Below are 20,875 nucleotides of genomic sequence, written 5' to 3' on the forward strand. Positions count from 1 at the left end.
CAGCAACTCAGCCACAAAGTGTCAGACCACGTAATGTTACAGAGAGTGGTTGCCGAGTGCTAAGGCACATAGTGCATAAAAATCACCAACGCTCTGCTGACTCAATATCTGCAGATTTCCAAACCTCCTCTGGCACTAAAATCAGCACAAAAACTGCGCCAGGACCTTCATGGCATGGGTTTCTATGGCTGAGCAGCTGCATGCAAGCCTTCCATCACCAAGCACGATGCCAAGCTTTTGTCCATATAGTGTATGATGCATGCTGTCAGAGCACAAGGAGGCACATGACTGAATTTTCTTAATTGGTAAACACAAAGGCAGCAGGCATTGGTCAGTATGTAGGGACATATGCTTGCAGTGAGCAACAAAATGTTTATAAACACCTGACCTGATTACATACATCACAGTAACATCATCTTCTTAGTAATTAAGAGTGCTATGAAATGAAACAGCTCAAATAGAATGCTAAGACTAAGTGCTAAACACAGCAGGTTGCAAACTGTGAATTATATCTGTAAGAGTTAAACTAACTCAAGTACACAATTAACAAGGAGTATACATGCATTAACAGCAGTCAATAAAGGACATTCACTGAATCATGTGCAGAACAACTTTCTCTAGAACGCGTGACGTGCAAAAAGGCATCACTATAATCGATATGTGTATCTCAGAGGTTATCCATGATATATTGCCGTAATGATATTTCAAACACTTCCATAGTGTGTGTGGGCTTGTATATAGGAGGAAAACAAATCACTTATTTCCACTGCCCTGCTTGGTTAAAGGATACACCTAATTTAGCCAAAATAGGAATCTCTGTCACACAGTCTTACATAAGAAAATAGGGGGAAATCTCAGGTTCATTTTTATCAGCAGCAAAAAATAGCATTAGACGTGAGATATATGTGGTCCAGATTAAATTATTATAGTTATTCACATCACTAAAACCGAGAAGGCATGGACATTGGACGTTGAGTTTGTATTCAAAGTCTTGTGTTTAGTTTAGCTGCAGATAAACGTGAGTGTTATTACATTGGCAAATCTGAGCACAGTAAGTGACTTTGAAGGGGAACAAAGCTCTGGAGAAATATTTGAGTATCAGGAAATGTAAGCAAAAGTCTCCTTTGTCTTTCCATCTCGCTGTCTAAGAGATACTAAAGAGAGATTGCTTTTTTTAAGTTTTCCTTCCTACAGAAAGATGCTCAAAGAAGTCTATTTTGACCATATTAGGCCTTATGAATTGGCTTTTGTTTTAGATATTTATATAACTATGACAATTTAACATACAAAAAAGGTATTATTATTATTATTATTATTATTATTATTATATTGAAGTGGGTAAAAGCCAAAATCTTAAGCCATACAGTGGCTGAAATTAATCCCAGAAAAGTTCAGCATTACAAGGCATGTGAACCCCAGCCTGTACCATCCTCTCATACCCATCAATAACATAGAGAGAGATGTACTGCTCTGGCAAGGCAATTTATTGCTATGCCAAACTTATTGATATCCATCTGCATTTTAAATCCGTATCTGTAATTGGCCCTCAAAGCACAATTCCTAACATGACAAAGAGTAAAATAGGTCTCAGGTTTAGGGAGCTGAATTAGGGCCAGCTTAGTTATTATGATCAAAATACCAAAGCGAAGATAGCATAAGAAGACATAAAAAACTATATATATAGGATAATACACATTGTACTTTCAATATAAAAAAATAACACTCAGTACGCCTCTGTGCCATCTGTGAAAAACAGCTGATAAAATTTGTGGAATTGTATAGCATCTAGTATGTAAGTGTGTATAATGGGGTGGGTTATTTCCCTACCAATTTTACTACCTGTCATTTAATGTATACAATCAAAGGAGTAGTAGCAGGCCCTGAATTAGTGTCTTCAAAAGTCGTTGTCTAAGAGGATGTTAAATTATGTCACAAAGATGCTTTAGCGTTCATGGACCATGTAAACATGGAAAAATCATTTATTTTTTATTTGAGCTAATATGTCAGTAATTTATACACATAAAATCCACATAAAAATGACCGTTTCCTGAATAAAATCCAAGTGTGTTGACCACCTTATTGTGTCACATCATTTTAACTTCTCTCATTCACTCACACTGGACTGACCCACTATTGTTTTATGCCTTTTCCAGTCCATTGATTAGAGAGCTAGGCTACGGTTGAGTCAGCATATCGATCCCATTTCAGAATATTCCCTTGTGGGTCAACCTTAATCAACTCACACATGATATATCTGCACACAAAGCACAGAGTCTGTCAGTGTAATCCAACAATCTGCAGAGCCTTACACATATACACATTAGGGTTGTCACTGTTGATTATATTAGTAGTAATCTACAGATTATTACGACAATTAATCATGTAAATAAACAACACCAAACCATGCATAGCCTAATACATATAAAGATGCATTAAGCATTGTAAGCAACATCAAAATTGTTTACGTGGCTTTGGTACAATCTCATCTTTGATTTCAAAAACAATTACATAAAAGGTTTAGTTGGCTTACATGGTCACCAAATAAGTAAATGCTCATGCTTTTCAGTCCATCATTCAATAAATGTCAAACCATCTATCTAACCACTATTAAATGGTGAACAGTGCTGTTAACTAGGAGAGAGGAGCTGGTTATCAAGTTTGATTCTGGCTAACTGAAGCCCTGGTACAGGTTTAGATAACAATGACTCAAATCTGAGGACATGACAACTTACTGGTGTTGAAGGGATAGAAAGGTGAAATTAAACCTGTTCTGTGGTGCTTGGATGTGTAGGCGGCTAGCTAACCTAATGTCCAATCAGTGCCACACAGTATCAGTTTCGACTGCAACTAACTGGTGTTCTGCTGACAGAAGTGTAACAATAAACACAAGTGTGGATAACTCATGTCTGAGAAAACAAAGTCAATTGATTGGTGTTGAAATGACAAGAAGCTCATATTGAGGCTGTTTTATGGTGTTTGGAGCTTTTCTCAGCCCCGTCCTTAGCAATGCATCCTTGGTAGTGTGCTTAAGTCCAGGCAATCAAGTTTCACAGCAGCAAAGAATAAAACAACATACTTACTTGCAAAAATTTTTTTAAAAAGATGGCACATTACCACTGTGAATACTGATCTGATTTTTTTTTTAACTAAAGCACTTTAATTAAGATGGACATCTAAAAGTGGGCTCACATAAACTACTCAAACACTCTACTATGCTACAGCTAACAACATGACATGAGACAATGCAAGTGCTTGCTACTTTAGGCCAGATTTGTTACAGGACTAAATCTGATTAATTCTTTCATTATGATATATAAGGCTCTGTTTTTGTACAGTAAGGGAAAAGAGTAACAGAATTTAAAATATCATTTTATACCATTCAAATTGCTAAGTAATGATTCATCAAGAATGCCAATTTTATTCAATGGCATCTTAATTGAGTAATCGAGTTTCAAGTAATCAAGTAATCATGACAGCCCTAATTTACATGTACATACACTTACATGTACACACACCACTCACCTCCCCTTCTCTTTGTTACACACTAAGATCTGTGCTGATGTTTTCCTGATCCACCAGGTGTAGGTGAGAAGAAAAATGGGATATGAAGCACTGTCCCCATTTTTACCCATTTGACTTGATAGTACTGGTCTCCCACAGAAGCCACCAAGCATGTCTACACAACTCCAGTGGCCAGGGACTGCAAAGTGAAGGCTATACAGCTCAGAGAAGAAACACACTATTACATACAGACTGACTTCAAGTCACCTGTACAGCCCCATACAACACCAACACACAAAACTCATGTCACCTTGCAGTACATACAGACACACAAACACACACACATAAATGAACAACAGATTTTCTTGACAAAGGCTGCACACCTCTACACATTACCACATACCAAACAGGTCAAACATATAGACCCTTACCCCTAAATGACTATGAATTAGCACAGAAGTTACAAGTGTGCACACACCTACACACTATCTTCTTACACCATTATAGATTCGCACATGGCTACTGCTCTGTCCCAGCAGTCTCTGGGGATGGGGGGATGGGATTAGCAGTGCAAGGAAAGGAGAAGAGCACATAAATTTCCTGTAAGCAAGCTCCCTAAGGATACACCAGGGGTCCACCCTGTGTTGCTCTTGCTCCTGGGTCATAAATACCAGGCTGCATGAGGAACAGCAGGTACCACCACTCTCTCTTGTTCCTATTAATTACCCTCGCTGCAACTATGGCAGCCTGTACGTCTCTTACAGTTAACTTATTCCATCCTGAAATACTTGCTATGGAAGGCAAATCCAGTCAAAAAAAAGAAATTAAAATTAAAACAATAAAATGTAAATGTCTTAAAATATACACCGTAGCCCTGCCTAGTGTTAATTAACATATATTTGCATGTTGGACAACTTGAAATCAAAAAAGCAAAGTGGGAAATGAAAAGTTAATTACCAGCAGACGGCGCCTAAGTTCGTTTTCGTTTTTTATTCTGACACTTAAAATGCGTTCACGCCGAAAACTGAATCGCAAACTGTCACTTTGCTGTTGATTTATCCATTTTGCATTTTCATTTTGCCAGGTATGCAGCCTATTATTGCAGCCTAACAATGTAAACATTGCATTTTGATTTTAGTTTTGACATATATTATGCATTTCATGAAGAAAAGGCAAAACCAAAGTGAAGCATGGATTTTCTTTTCTCTATCAGCTTTTCCCATTTTAGATATGACCATGAAATATTAAATGACATTTTATTGTTTTAATTTAAATTTCTTTTTTGGCCAGATTTGCCTCCCATATACTGGCTGCTTGTTTGAGTGAGTCTGTGCATACATGTCTAGGGCTATCAAGATAAACTGAATAAACTGATTATTTACACACTGATTGAAATTTACCTTCTCAATGAATAGGCACTAATTAGGGGTAAATTTGCATCATGATGATGCATATTTTCAATTTTCCTACTGGTCTCTTTTACAGTAAGAAACAGAGATTGACAGACCCATTTACATGGATTTTAGTCACATCGTTTTATTTTTTTAATTATGTCTTTCTAAAGGCTTCTTTGTTTGTCCATTTCCAACAAAGTATAATATGCATGGCATGTTATTTTTCAGCATTATTGTCTAGCCTTTTCTGTTAAAGAAAACTGATCATTTAATCATCAAAATAGCCAGTAGATTACTCACATACTAATATCAGTGACAGTAATAAGCAGTCCTACATGTCTTATCTAAATGTTTTTACATTTCATATACAGCTGTGTTCACATCTAGTAAACTACATTATCTTTCAGTTATGTGCTGCCTCCTTATACCTAACATATTAAGTCATACTTGCTATTCATGTATCAGTCTGTGCTTACAAGACATCTGTGATATGTGTAATCTATTTAAATAGAGGATATTTCTCTGTATTTTGGATTTGAAACAAAATCCCCTGAAGGCACTGTTTATGTTTTGCTAACTCAATCTTATTCTGTCATATATCCAACCACTTTGGATTATAATTTACCTATCTAACAAAACTTATTCAACTCAGAGAAAAAGGCTTTCATATATTTCTTCACATACTTGCATGACTAACTATAACAAGCTTAGCAAACAAAGGTCATAGAAAGTACCATACGTCTAACTGGTTTTAGTAACTACATTCCCTAAGGGCTTGAACTTCTCCTAGTGGCAGCTTCAAAAGACCAGACTTATTACACTGCATGCCATTAGAATGTTTCCCCTAATGTCCTCCCCCAGTCTCTCACACCCATAATGGGAGAACAGTTGCTGGCTAGCGGAAATCTTCTGGATCGACAAGCTGCCTGCGGGCCTGCTAGCCACTTACTAGTACATGAGTACTTCATAAATAAATGGCAAATCAAAAGAAAGTATGCACTGAGCTAAGGCTTCTCCCTGAGGTCAAGACTTGCAGAAGAAGGTTAGGCATGAGGACATAACACCTGGGTTTGATAAGAAAGCTTGAGATTCACAAATCACCCACTCTCTTCACCAGACAACTGCAGCTTCCAAACATCTGCCTAGGAGTCAAGAGGGAGATATTTACTCCAGCATCTGGCAGGAATACAAAAGGGGAAGAAAAAAAAAAACGAAACAGGAACGTTCAATTTCCACTTAAGCCGTTTACCATAAACCTGGCTCTGACCCACAGGATGAGAAATGTGCTTTGTAGACTGAGATAAATGAGGTTGTATGGAACCGTTTAAGAAGATAACATCACTGAGACATGTTGGCAGCACCTGCACTTTGGTTATGTACTACAAGATCATGCTCAGTATGTTAACTTTTTTCAAGGTTAACTGTACACATCTGTAAGCTCACAGAAATTATGGCACTATTATAACCGCTATCCAAAATATGAGTTGTACAGGCATTTTATGGATGCACCTCAGTCATAAAGCTAACTTTTATTTGACAGAGCTTCTGTTCCTAACTGCTTCTGTGGAGGCACACAAACATAAACCCACTATCTGCTTCCTAAATGTGCTGAATGTATCCCAGGATCAGCCCTGTTAATCTTCAATGTCATGTCAACTGTTACAAAATCTTTCTCATACCCTGTTCAAAGACAAGAAAAAATTCATTTTGACAAATTTTTTCATTTGTCAATGCTAGTTTTTACAGTATAACATGTTCTGAGAGAGACAAGACATAATACAGATGTCTCAGGCCAAGAGTAAATATTGGGCCAAGAGTAAATATTGTCTTCAGATGGCTTAACGCTTAACCATAATCTACTCCTTACTTTGCCCTAAAACAACTGAGGACTGATCACAGAAATGGACAGGGACTTCGTAGTATATGACAAAGGTTACATAAAGCATGTGACACTATCAGTGTAGGCCTATATAAACTCCTTTCTATAGAGGAATTTCTATAGGCCTACACTGCAAGAATAAAGGCTTTTAAACTTCTTTGGTGAGTCAGTCTGAAGTTATGCTACCCCTTAAAGATGTTTGATTACACAATAACAGATAACCAAAAATGTTTTGCAAATCATATGCATTTGAACTAAAAGAAAATTACAAACCTACAGTGATGAAATATTTTTGACTGATCTCATTATTATTGAACAGTGGCATTGACAATGTTTTTGGATTATGCACTGTGTGAGTGTTTGGGGGTGTTTCTCCTCTTTTGTGTTACACAGCAACTTAATTCCAGGGTCTGGCAACACTGCAGAAGTTTTTACAAAAATGTTTGTTAGTAACACTCTTGATTTTTTTCATAGAGTTCTATGCCAACTATATATCCACTAGCAAAAAGAAAAATCTCAAGCACAGACTTGGAACGCACCTCTTGGTGCAAACACTCTGATGACTAAGCTTTCTTTTTTTTAGGACAAGGTGGTTTGGTGTTTTCCCTGGCTCTGATACACCTGATCTAACTAAACATCTACTTAACAAGCCATTACTGAGTTGGCAGGTAGAAAGAAAACACTCAAATATGCAAGACAGAGCCAGGACAAGAGCTGCAGACCACTGGCCTAGACTGTGACTGCATATTTTTATTTATATGTTCTTAGTGAACATTTAACACTGATAAACTAATTTATCTGGGCTATATAAATGTTTATAGGACATAAGAGAGTTAAACTAACAGCATTTCATTGCAATTTGATCTTAAATTTTGATGAACTGAGCTAATCAGAAAGCTTGTTTGAAAGCACAACCCTAACATTGCTGCATACAACCACAGCTACTACATAGATCCAACCAATTCACATTTGTGTGGTTTTCTACTCTCTATCTTTATTTTACACCAAGTACAAAATGCACCATACAGAAAATATATAAACACAAGTAAAACAAAGAATGACCATGCCAAGTGACCAGCATAAACCAGCTTAGAAAAGCATGGAATGCATCCTGATCTATGCTGTTTTTTTGTGTATGTTCTGTTTTTTTTTTCAGCATGGTAGCTGAATTGCTCCGTGTTTGTACATCCTCTGAGGTCGTGCATGCAGTGATGCCACTTTCAAATCTGTAAAAGCCCTCCTGGGTAGCATATGTTCATGTATCCTCAGTTCGAAGCTGCTTTGGCATGTGTTTAAAGCGACTTCTCTCGTCTCCTTCGATATTCGCACAGCCGGTAAGATAATACCATTAAACTGGTTTTCAGGTCACAGAGAAAAGAAGAAGGATTACTGGAGAAAAAAAAAACAAAGACTCAGGGTTTCTACACACAGCCTAAGTTACTTCACAGGTTAACTTAGAGCCAGCTCCTACCTTGAATGCAACCGCCGAGTGACGTAATATGAGGGAGAGACCAAGAAAGAAATGTGGTAGGGGTGATAAAAAATATTTAGCCAATTTGTTTACCAATAAGGATTATAATGTATATTCTCACAAATATTTAATAGCATTCACCTTTCTATATATTTCGACTCTCCACAGTTTATTAGGGGAGGAGTTGTAGTTTTAATGTTTGGAGGGGTACATTTTCCTACTCTACCCACATGATCCAGGCTAAACGTTATTGAGTGCGTTGCATGAGGCACTCCCCACCTAAAAACACTGGCCTCAAGTTGGAATCGACACAGGAACAGAGATTGCGTCGTGGCTCCTAGTTACGTGGATTATTACGTGGAATATCTGTAGGTTTAATATCGTATTTTTCTACTCGCCTAACGCCAATCTTCTGCCTCAAAAAAAGACCTGGCTTCACATGTGGTCCTGCCAATGTCACAATTCTTATCCGCGTGTCTACCCGCCCCCACTTTATGTTATAGTACGTGTCATTAATTCCTGCGGCACGCCTGGCTAACCTGCAGCGTAGCGTTGTCACCAGAGCGGCAGCCTTGGAAAAGCAGAGCGTAAAATGTGTCATGCGTCCCCACAATTTCACACGCATGCATCTACCGCTGATTTATCATTTCAGGACATCTGCAGAACGGATAAACTGGACACCCTAATTGTAGCCAGATATGCTTCGCTGAACTGCCTCTGCAACGCCTTGATGAACGCGTTTTGGGTGAACTGTGTATAACGAAGAAGACGATTACAAATAGCGTTTACATCATAATTCCCATAGTTCAGTAAGAAAAAAGCCACGACTCCGATTAGAACAGTGTTATTGGTCCGCTATTGAGTTCATAGATTGCAGCAGGATAAATACAAGGAAATCTCTGCTGATCTTGGACCATGCTTATCTCTATCATTCAGCTTTTAATAATGCACATCACAATATGAAGCGTCAACACAAATCTGATATAAATTAGCCACAGTAGCTTAAATGATTTCATGTTAGTATTTTCAAAAAACGGGCCAGATTAATGTAAAAGGACCCTCTCCGAACTTGCCAACACGAATCTACCACAAAACATATAATCTGAAGCTCTCAAACCATTAACTTCTAGGCTTCATTTTGACCAAAGGCTGCGGTACACGGAGAATCCAAGGCAGAGATACATAGCTGTTTATGCTACCATAAGGATCTAGGTCACCTTGCTAAATTCTGAAAACGTCTGAAAGGAAGAAAAAAAATCTATATGACATTTCTTACCTTCTTCCGGGGCTGCCATTTCATCATATTTGTAAGTCAAAAATGTGAAACATTAAGATAGTGTGCACCAAGAAATGGAAGGTTTGCAGAAGTCGCAGCAAGTCATTCTGTTTTTGGACTTTCCTCAGTTTTGTAGCATAATTCCTCTCAGGCAGAGCGCGCAGGGCTGAACGACGAGCCGAATGCAGCCAGACCCACGGACTGCTCGACTGCGATACTTCCTCGATAACCCAACGAAGACAATGAACAAAACAGTTAGTTTTACAGTTCAGCCACTCAGTATGCTGCTACGCAGAACGTATCCGTGCCTGTCTGTGAGGTTCATGACACAGTGAAGTTCCCCTTAATCATTTGCAGCAACGCACGTCGTTTTTGTACTTGGATTAAAACTTCGTCATCGCTGGCTTACAAGAAATCAAAGTATGCCTGTTTCAAATACACTCGCCCTGTACTTTTCTCTGCAAAAAAATGGTCCCATGAGAATTTGCATTACCAGAGTGAAACTGTTTTAAACAAGAGAAAATAGTTCCTTCGACTGCGGTAGTTCTTGAAAAAACGAGGATTGAAAAAATGGTGATTTGTTAGTCGAACTGTCATCGAGAAAATTTTAGCTTAAGTACGACAGATGGCTGTTACGAGCGGAGAGAAAACGAGGTAAATGTGCACAACGGTGGGAGGCTATCCTGGAAGTCGCAACAAAGTACACAAACGTAGTATAAAGACTTCCCCTTCGTGCTTGGTGAGGCGTTCCGATTAGGATTTGACAGACTGCTGTGAGCTTATGTTGCAGCCAGATGGGGGCCAACGCATGTGCAGCACTGAAAATACTACACAAATCACTACCTAGGCTAGAACCCGGGCATGGCTACTAGAAGAACATTCCCATTATGACTGTCTCCTACACCCCCTCAATTTAAAATGTGACCGCATACAATATTTTCTAACGTGCATAGGCTACACAGTCGTAGGTTCTATTAAACTATGTAAAAACCCTGCTGAAAAAGGAACATTAGAAACAATTAGGATTAAAACCTAATGGTTCTGCATTCTAATGGGACTTGACCTAATGGTTTACAATAGAGACCACTAGTTTCCTGTAGAATAACTTTAGATTAGGAAACCATCAAATGCATTTAGAATCAGCCACTGATCACATTTTAAGCCATTAGGATCCTTTACATTGTGATATAAACCCACTAAAGGCCCAATACATTAAAAACCCATTAGGAACCAACAGAAACAATGGTTTCTATAGGTTTTTGCAAATTTGCAAAATTGACTAGTAGCCCACCCACTTTTAATCTTTCAATCGATCGATGTACTTTGTAACAGAAAAGGACTATTGGTTTCCAGTGTTTCCTCACTTGTCATCATAGGCAATTATTTTAACTCGAAATATTATTTTAAAGCATGTTAAATACCTCTTGTATGGTACTTTTGTTGTCAGTAGAACAAATTGATTTAAGAGATTGTACAGTATTTGCTTACCCAGTCAGGTTAAGTCCCCCTTGATCCATGATGACATCATCCTCAGTTGTCCAGCCACCATAGTTGGTTCCAGGACATTGGTCTTTGTAGCAACACATTACTTTGTTTTACTTGCTGTTTTTTGTGACAAAGCAAAGTAGAATGAGAATTAAAACATAACATATGTAATGTGATTTTAGCTGGTAAAGCAAAACATTGTTGGAGAAGGTTGTCTGTATCACAGTGGCTCTCTGATGCAATTCTAGCACTGGTACTGTGCAGACCACTGTCTTTTTGTGTGATTTCTCTGCTGTAAAAATCTCATTGAGGTCTTTAGAATTAGCTGATGGACTGAACCTGAAATGATACAATGGGGAAAACACAAGAACATACACAGCATTAACTGGGATTGGGAATCCCTTATGTAGCATGAGGGTGGCTATTTCACAAAACAGAAATTTTTGTTAGATAAATCAACCTGGAAATTAAGCTATCTGTTTGATAAATTAATTTTATTATTATTATTATTATTGCTTTTATTAAACAATCTTCACTTTCAGTATAAATCATGAGATTGTGAGGTATGTAATTATGTAAGTGTATAAAATGAAAAATCAGGTCAACTTAAAGTTATAAGGCACATTTTTGGTATGCTACTTTTTAAATTTAAAAAGTAAGTAACCTACAGTTCAATTTAAATTCTGAATTCATGTAACTTCAAATATTAGGTTAACAAAAGAATAATTTGTCCTTTACATTTGTTAACTTCTTATTTCAAGTTAAATGAACTCAATTTTAAGCTAACTAGCTTACTTAGTTTTTAAGTTTAAAAGTTGCAGAAGTTGTCTATACTCTTGGACTTCCAATTGCAAACAGATGTGGTATGGCCGGGGTTTGAGCGCAAAGTCTTTAGATGGTGTAAACACTTTATCAGATGAAGAAAGATTTGTTGTTTTAACTTAAAAAATAAATAACATGGCTGATTTTTTAGGTTGAGTTAACTATAATGAACTCAAAAGTGTAAGTCAACTGTAAACTAAATTGCAAAACTTTTAACATTTAAGCTTAAGCATCGGGGATGCAGATTGTTTTGGACTTACTTATAATAACATTTAACCCAACATTTTTCTAAATTCTTTGTTCAATTAGCAAAAAAGTTACATAACCCATCATATTTAAGTTGTATTTTTTTCAGTTTACTGCATAAATCTCCAAACAGTAGGAGCTACTATGCATCATTCATATGAAGTAGAATTTTTACTTTAGCGCACTTTTGGTTCTCGTTCATTACAGAAAAGCTGGAACTTTAAGGCTTCTTAATATCCCTGCCAAGTTTGGTATTTCTGACTGCCGACCCAAGGGGTGATGTGAATCATGCCATCAGATTAAATTTTTTCGCTTGTTATCTTGGTAGGCGTTGACCAGATAAAATTAACCACCCTTGCCCATCATATCACAAATTAGCATCTGCCTCAAAGCTTCAGAGAGAAAGCATGTGCATGTCTGTATGTGTGAGAGAATTTTAATCTGATTATGTTATAGTCAGTTCAAAGTGTACAATGAGTTTGTTAACATTGTATGTGTGTAAGAAAGAGAGAGACAGTTAGAGAGAGAAAGAGAAAGAAAGGCAGAAAGAGGGAAATTAACCTACCCCATCATAATGGGGCCAATTTCATCTTTAGTATGTCTGTAAGGAGGCTTTACCAGCCACCACACTACACTCTTAAAAAGATGGTCCTTCAAGGTTCTTTATTAAAGACAATGGATTTATAGAGAACCATGAACACTCAAAGCACCACTTGCATGCTTAAATGTTTCTTTGCATGGTGAAATGATTCTTCAGACTGATTGAGTGTGTTGTATATGGTGCTATATAGAACCTTTTTGAAAAAGATTCTATGTAGCACTAAAAAATGTTGTTCTTTTGTTAAGATATCAAGCTTGTAACGATAGAAGAACCCTTCCTGGTGCTATATAAAACCATTTCCGAAAAGGTTCAATATAGAACCATATACAACACATTCTCCATCAACCTGCAGGACAATTTTACCATGCAAAGAAACATTTTAGCATACGAATGGTTCTTTGAGTGTTCATGGTTCTATGTAGCTTATCTTTACTTAAGAACCCTTGAAGAACCAAGGGTGTAGAAGGCTGAACAATGAGTACATATGCATTTCAAAACTATAGACAGAATTAAAAAAAATGAAAAAAAAAAGTTACAGTGGCAATGTGACACATATAAGTTTCTATATGATATATGCTTCAAAATTTATTAATTTTAAAAAAGTAGCAAAAAGGGTCATTTGATGTCACAGAAGAACCACGTTTAGTTCTCTAACAATGGAGAAGGATTTCAATGGATAAATCTTAAAGAACCATTTTGTACATGTGATGTGTGTGTGGAAAGATTTTTTTGAAAGCTTACAGAAACCCATATAGTGTAAACGTTCTATACTAATTAAAGAGTTTTCTTAGAACTGTGATTCATTCACAGACACCTGATTCATTCACATGACGTTACTGAGTAGGATGTGCGCATGGGGGCCATTTCCTGACCCCTGTTCATTCACATTAATGATTAATGACAGATTTGAGTCACTTACCTAAAGGAGTGTGAACCATCTTGTGAGAGAGATCGGATTTAAGCAATGAGGCTGAACGTGAATGTAGCTTAAGTGATTCAAATCCACGTCCTGAAATGACAAGCATGCGTACATCCTACTCAGTAACGCCACGTTAATGAATGACGTGCGTCATGTGCATCATCAGCAAACAAACTAACAAGACTTGCTTCTAAGATAATTCTAACTCTGAACAGCTATCAGCATTATTAAAGTGAGACGATGATGAAAAAGGTAAGATGTGTTGCTTTTTTTACCGTTTGCAGGCCACGAATTGGATGCGCATCCGATCTAGGACCACATATGAAAGTGGCTCAGGTCAGGTGACACAGCCCTGAAAACATCAGGTCTCAGTCACATTAGGGCAAAAAACGGATTTGTGCCACTTCGACCTGGTAATGTGAACATATCCTTATATGTGGTCCTAGATCGGACATGTATCCGATTTGTGGTCATGCGACCTTAATGTGAACGCTCAGATCAAAAGTTAAAGCCTGTAAGCGGTGGAAAAGTGGCCAATCTCACCTTTTTCGCCTTCTTCTCGCTCTAATAATGAACAGCTGAGTGCTGTTCAGAGTTAATTATCTTCGCAGGCTCCTTCTGCTCCTTCCCAGTTAGCAAAATTTGTCTGGCTCACTTGTGGGCCACATCCTTGGTTTGTTCTGGCCCAGTATACGGCTGGGTCCTCAGCCCAGATCTGGCCCACGCACTGTAAAGTGAGTAGAACTAAAGGGTATGGCCCAAATTTGGTCCCAGTCTGGCCCAGTTACATTGTTGGTCCACAATATTCACCCCAGAATTGTTCCACAAATGTAGACATGAGGCAAAACAGTATGAAGCTGTCCAGGATCTGGCCCGCATGCCTGACATCTACCCGGTAGTCAACCAACACTCACATAGGAAAGCCAGAATCGGCCCATAACTGTCTGCTCTCTGGGTTAGTTTGTTTGCTGGTGAGGCACGTAAGGTACGTAATTCATTTTTCCTTGTCACTGTCAGCATTGGCTCACTCATGGGGGTTCGGACCCAGATTTTTCTGTAAAGCGTTGCTTTGTGACAATGCCTGTTGTAAAATGTGCTATAGAAATAAAAATAAATGCCTGTTGTAAAATGTGCTATAGAAATCCAATGGATTGGATTTAATATACGAAGGTTAGGATTATCAATTAGGTTAGGATTGATCAATACTAACTTTCATTTGTTGTTTAAAATGTAGGCCTAGCATTTTTCTCCACTGCATTGTTTTCTCTAAGTACTCCGTACTGTGGAAAATGCGAGTGTTGTATATTTAGAAAACGGAAGTATATCAGGTCGAAGTGCAAAATGAAGAATGATCAGGGATTTTGCCCCATCCACAGGGATTTACTGGTGAAGTTCTGAAAAATAAATGAAAGTCTACCTCAGGAGTATCACTGCAACAAAAATCAAAAAGTCAACAGTTGATGTCTTAGAGTAGCGTATAACCTTAAAAAAAACTTTTAATAAATTTATTTAAGAATAAACAGGAATAGTACTCTATCAAGACAGCAAATGAACACCTAGGTTTCCAGGTTCTAACATTTGTTATGAATGAGTATGTTTACTTAAATAAAAGCTTGCCCTTTTTTAGTGCCATTTAAAAAGTTGCCGGCAATCCTGCAGCAATCAACACTGCCATCTAAATCAAGCACACAATGTAAATCAATCACATCAATCCAGAAGCAAAAGAACCTTACATAACATCTGGCTCTATGGACAAAAACACAGTCAGATATAAAGTGTTAGCCACTAACAAAGTGTGTCAATCAAAGCATAGATGTTGCACTAAGAAAGCAGCCGTGAACATGTGACAAACTTGTCCTCTAACAGGACATAAAATCAATCACACATTTAGTGAATAGAATAGCACAGATGCAGCAGAGCTTTAGAGTAATCTGCCCATTTCCTAGCCCTTTGAACCCTAACATTTAGGGGATTTTTGTTTTGGTATTTTGGATCAATTACAATTGCAATTATAAAGTATTCATATGAGACAGTCACATATGCCATATGTTGTTATTTTCAGGAGACCCTGGGCTACATACATATGCCATCATGTAAATGCTAACAGAAATTTGTGTCTTTACGATTTTTTTGGGGTCATTTTTGATAATTTTTTTTATTTTTGTTTTTTTTTGCATATAGAGATCTTGAAAACAAGTGGTACATCAGAAAACTTTTCAGAAATTGTTAGTCTGGAGTGTCTGTGAGCTGAAAGTGCAATAATTTTGAAGTACTATTCATTACTATTCAATTCATTCTATTGGTTATTATGAGTAAAAATAAACCATTAGCATAAAGCAGACGTTTTTTAAAGCATAAAGCAGATTTTCTGTCCTCTTGGATTCATGCTGAGTGCTACAACTCTGATACACAGCAAGACAGGCTTTATTTTTAATTACAAATTGAGTTGCATATTTAATATAAAATAATACTCAAAATCAATGTAAACTGAAGGACAGAGCTAAATATCATTAATTTTATAATTATATTTTTCATATTTATTGTTATTTATCTGTTAAAATGTGAGGGAAAGAGGGAAAGTGCACTAATTGTGACAAGGCCATTTTGTCGCCTTTTTTTCGCCTTTTTCTGCTGCCCCACCCCTCTCCCCCCACCTCAGCAGCATGCACACATGGCATAGCTAAATAAGCTACGTGTGACTGCATCTTAGTATCTTACGCTTATTTAGCTGTAAATATCTTATTATCAGCACTAAACTCAGAGTCTGAGTCAATCTGAAGACTGTTTGAGACACGATGGAAAGTTTTTGTACCAGACACGTTGCTCTGTGATTTAAAAGGGCCTTTTAAATGGAGGTAAACGCAGGATCTGAATGGTGGTTTTCTGAACTGGATTACTGGCTGAATCATGGCTAAAATCTCCACAGAGTCACTCTGGACACACAGGGTAAGTACTGATGGTCAGTGTGATGTTTGATTTGCTTCGCTGTTTTTAACCCTTTTGTTGCCATATGAAGGCTAAAGCAGAGAGCTAATAGCAGGTTTTACAGTGATGCTGGCTGTGTTGTGAGATGTATTTCTGGGTTGTGTGATGTTAGAGTTGGTTTCTTTCAAACTTGCTAGTGATGGCAAGTTCCTCTAAGTGTTCTGGTGTGTGAATCATGTCGCTATTTTTAACCCTTTGTTTATAATATGGGGGCTAAAAGCAGAGATGTAAGGAGTGGGTTGTGGGTGATTTTGTAGCTGGATTGCTGGCTGATGAAGTCTGATGAGTGATCTGATCTGTGAATCATGTCACTGTTTTAACCCTTTATTGGAATATGAAGGGTTAAAAGCAGAGCAATAGTATCTGGATTTTGGGTGATCGTCTGAGCCGAATTACTCACTGGTGCTGACGTCACAGCGCGATGACATCACAATAATTAGTTAGGGGCGGGTCTGTGCTGAATGTGCTGATATGTGTATCATGTCTGTAGCTTAAACCGTTCTGAAGTTATGAAGACTAAAATTGACCTACCGTTTTGCCCGCAAATTGCGGTCTCCGGCGCTAGAGAAAACGTTCTTTAGTTGAATATTAGGAATTTTATTTGTTTGTTTATTTATTGTAGAAATAGTGTTCTTCTGAATTATATGTTATATCAGTTAACCATCAGTTTCAGCTTGGGTGTAATAGGTTAGATTCTGACACTGCTCTTTTAAAGATATTATTTAAATGACCCTGAAAACGCATTGCAACACCACTGAGTGTATATTTGTGCACTACCAAAGAACATGGATGAAAAATGACTTTCTATGTATTACCTGAATCAAACGCTAGGCACAGAAAGTTTTTCATTTTTTATCTAATGAGCTTAAAGGCTGTTGGAGCATGATGCAGCAACTTTCAGCCATAATAACTAATAGTAGTAAAAAAATAAATAAATTTGCTCAATAGATCATGAAGGTGCCCTTTAAAAAAGGACAAAAGCAGATCTTAGCAGGTCAAATGGCCTACAACTAATCTATAGCAGGAAAATAGCCCTACAAGGCCCTGTGTTCTTATTTTTAATCGTTTCTGCCAAAATGCATAGTCTTCCTGCATGGACATACACATGCCCATGTGCACTCAAACCAGCAGCCACCAGCTGTTGGCAACAACCAGAGTTGTTTACTTATATACACAAATACAGCAGCTTATTTCTTCTCATAGAGCATTATCATGCACACTGATAGTTCGTATTAACCCATTTACGCAAAGCGGAAAATAGTTCATTCTACCTTTTAATACCTTTTAATTTCTTCTTCTTGTTGAGTAATAGACTTCAGAGGTCAGTGACCTATTTACAATGGGTCACTCAATAGAAGCATATTTTTACATACAAAGTATAGTTATAAAGTAATAAAAACACTGGAAGACACTTTGAAACTTGGAGCTGAAGTAAGTAAAATTTTCTGTTCTACCTTAAGTACTGCAGTAGTTACATTCTGGCATCAGTACAGCAATATAACTACTGCTGCACCATTTAAGGTGGAAAAAAATCGAACAGTAAGCCAAATTCTGGCTTGTCACGGACTGTCCACGATTCTTACATGCACACTCTCACAAATGTACTCTTGTCTTTCACATACATCTTACACAGAGATAAAATAAAAAAGTCATCAGTTCTAATGAGCATTTGCAAAATGAATAACTACTCTATAGATAACATTTACAAACCCCAGAAGATGCATCCCAAAGTCATTCTGTTGACATTCTGTCAGCATAATCGTGTATGAGCAGTCAGTGCTGGCTTCCGAATGAAGATATGAAGAAAAAATCAGTTTAGTCAGAGTTGTTGATCCGTACCAAATCGATCATTTATCTTTAGGACTTGATTATGCATTATTGCCCTTGATAACATGTTCAGACATCTATAATTACCTTGCAAATACAGCATCAGCCTACATGTTGCAGGAGCTAAAGCATATACACCGCTAGATTCATTTATTTCATCTGTGGAAGGGTCAGTGTGATAGGACAAATCAGCGTTATGTCACAACAAAGAATTTACTTCCAGGTGGATAACACTGGTAGCATTGCACTGATATAACAGGATTTTTTACAAATGCTGAGAGTTATTTAAACAAAATATTGGAGAAAACAGAACTTTTTTTAGTAATCTTGTAACCAGATTTCAGTTGTAACCAGTACCAGCTCTGGGGACAGGGGCCGACTGGTGATAAAAAGCAATCCATATTTTGACTTAATAACCTACTTTTATTCTCAGAATTGTTTGAAATAACTGTCCTCATCATTACCTACAGAATGCTTAAATAAATCATCTTAGCACACTTTATTTTTTGATAAGGTGACTAAAGATATCAAAATTTCTTACCCAGAGGTTTTATGTATCGAGCTGCTCATAAATATGCGGTACAGTAGGACATTTTGGCAAGGTAGCGCTAACACAATTCATGTCCATGTTTCAGCAAGTGCTAGCTAGATACTAAGAGCTGGATATCGTGCCGTAGGGGGTTTCCCCAAGAACGTTAAAGAGTCAAGGATCTGGTTCATGCTCATTTTACTTGCAAGTTAGGTGGAGAAACGGCATGAAGAACACAAGGGAAACATGAATACTCTGCTAGCTGTAGCTAAACTGTTAGCATAGTGCTCCCTTTTTACAACTATGTTACCTGAAGCTGCTATCTGTTATTATAGATTATCCTTCTCTCACTTTCTCTCCATGTGGCCTGCTGAGGGTCCTACCCAAACAAGCATTAGCTGTTCACGATTAGGGAATAAGCACCCATCGAGTGTTCGCGGGAAACACAGCAACTCTGCCTCTCTACTTCCACAACACAGACTATATTATACCTATTGAGATTGGGAAAACAAGACCAGCCTGCTGGGAAAAGTCCTGAACTTCCTGTTGGCCAGTCTGTTCCATGTTTATTCCATCGCTGAGTGTACAGTGTAGTTCTGAACATCGAACAAATGAGAGGTCAGGAGCTTTGTATATGTTGCTAATTATTCCGATTGAACAAATATTTCCAACACCTAAAATAAACTGTGAATTATTAGAATTTTGAATGCAACCATTTAGAAATTGCTGCACTGCATCCAACAACAGTATTGGTTGTTTCTCTTATGTTTCCTTTCTTTGTGTCACAACTGCTAGAGCGTGCTAGAACATGCCTGTGCTAATGTAGTGAACTTGTCTGGTCTAAGCAGTTAGCAGTTAGCTAAAATAGATAAATGATGGTTTAAAATTTTAACACTGCCAAATTTATGTTACACATCAATCTAAAAAACTGTTAAATATGGTGTGTAGGGATGTCCTATGTAGTAGTACTTAGCTTAGTCCACTACAGCTTCAGAGCAAACATTCCATTCTGACTCACTGATACTCCACAGACACTAGTTTAGATAAATACAAATTTAGCATTAGTGAGCAGGCTAAATCAGCTTCACACACCACAAAACATTTTAAGTTGTCTCACTGCCACTTAAACAGAAAGTTTAGAGAACAAAGACTCAAATATGAGAAATCTGATCTTGTTAGCACCAGAGGCTAGTCTTCGCTTCACATACCACAATACTGGTTTGACATCTGCAAGTTTAGAGCATAAAGACTCAAATCTTGATGGCCCTCTGCATGAATCACCTGGATGCAATTGTTTTTATTTTTAAAAATCTGCCTAAACTGGTAGCTTAAACTGTCAAACAAGGCTGTAATCATTATTAACATTGTATTTGGTCAGTGCTCTGTGGCATTCATCTCCCCTTCTCAACTGACATCTTTTTATTTATTTATTTATTTTTAAAGGTCAAAAATTTCATGGAAGTACAACCCCAATTCCAAAAAAGTTGGGACGCCATGTAAATTGTAAATAAAAACAGAAAGCAATGATTCACAAATCACAGTATTATACAGTGTCATATTCGCCAATATCAGATATATTGAAAGTGAGACATTTTACCATTTCATGAAAAATATTAACTCACTTAGAACTTGATGGCAGCAGCGCATCTCAAAGTTGGGACAGGGCCATGTCTTCCGTGGTGTAGCATCCCCTCTTCTTTTAACAACAGTCTGTAAACGTCTGGGAAGTGAGGAGACCAATTGCTGGAGTTTTGGTAGAGGAATATTGTCGCATTCTTGTCTGATGTAGGATTCTAGCTGCTCGACAGTCCTGGGTCTTTTTTGCTGGATTTTTCATTTCATGATGTGCCAAATGTTTTCTGTTGATGAAAGATCTGGACTTCAGGCAGCCAAGTTCAGCACCCGGACTCTTCTTCTGCGAAGCCATGCTGTTGTGATGG

At 37.6% G+C, this 20,875-nt stretch overlaps 1 protein-coding gene across 3 annotated transcripts in view; it reads right to left on the reverse strand.

Annotated features, from left to right (window-relative positions):
• LOC118827599 (tetratricopeptide repeat protein 28-like) overlaps window positions 1-10,257 on the reverse strand; it is a 149,041-nt gene extending 138,784 nt beyond the window's left edge. For all 3 annotated transcript variants that reach the window (XM_036599022.1, XM_036599021.1, XM_036599020.1), the window contains exon 1: window positions 9,522-10,257. In XM_036599022.1, the coding sequence (XP_036454915.1) occupies window positions 9,522-9,548 (27 nt within the window). In that variant the 5' untranslated portion in view covers window positions 9,549-10,257. The remainder of the gene's footprint in view (window positions 1-9,521) is intronic.
• Window positions 10,258-20,875: the final 10,618 nt, after the last annotated feature.

This window comes from Colossoma macropomum, unplaced genomic scaffold, assembly GCF_904425465.1.
Source record: "Colossoma macropomum unplaced genomic scaffold, Colossoma_macropomum, whole genome shotgun sequence".
In the NCBI taxonomy this organism is placed as follows: domain Eukaryota; kingdom Metazoa; phylum Chordata; class Actinopteri; order Characiformes; family Serrasalmidae; genus Colossoma; species Colossoma macropomum.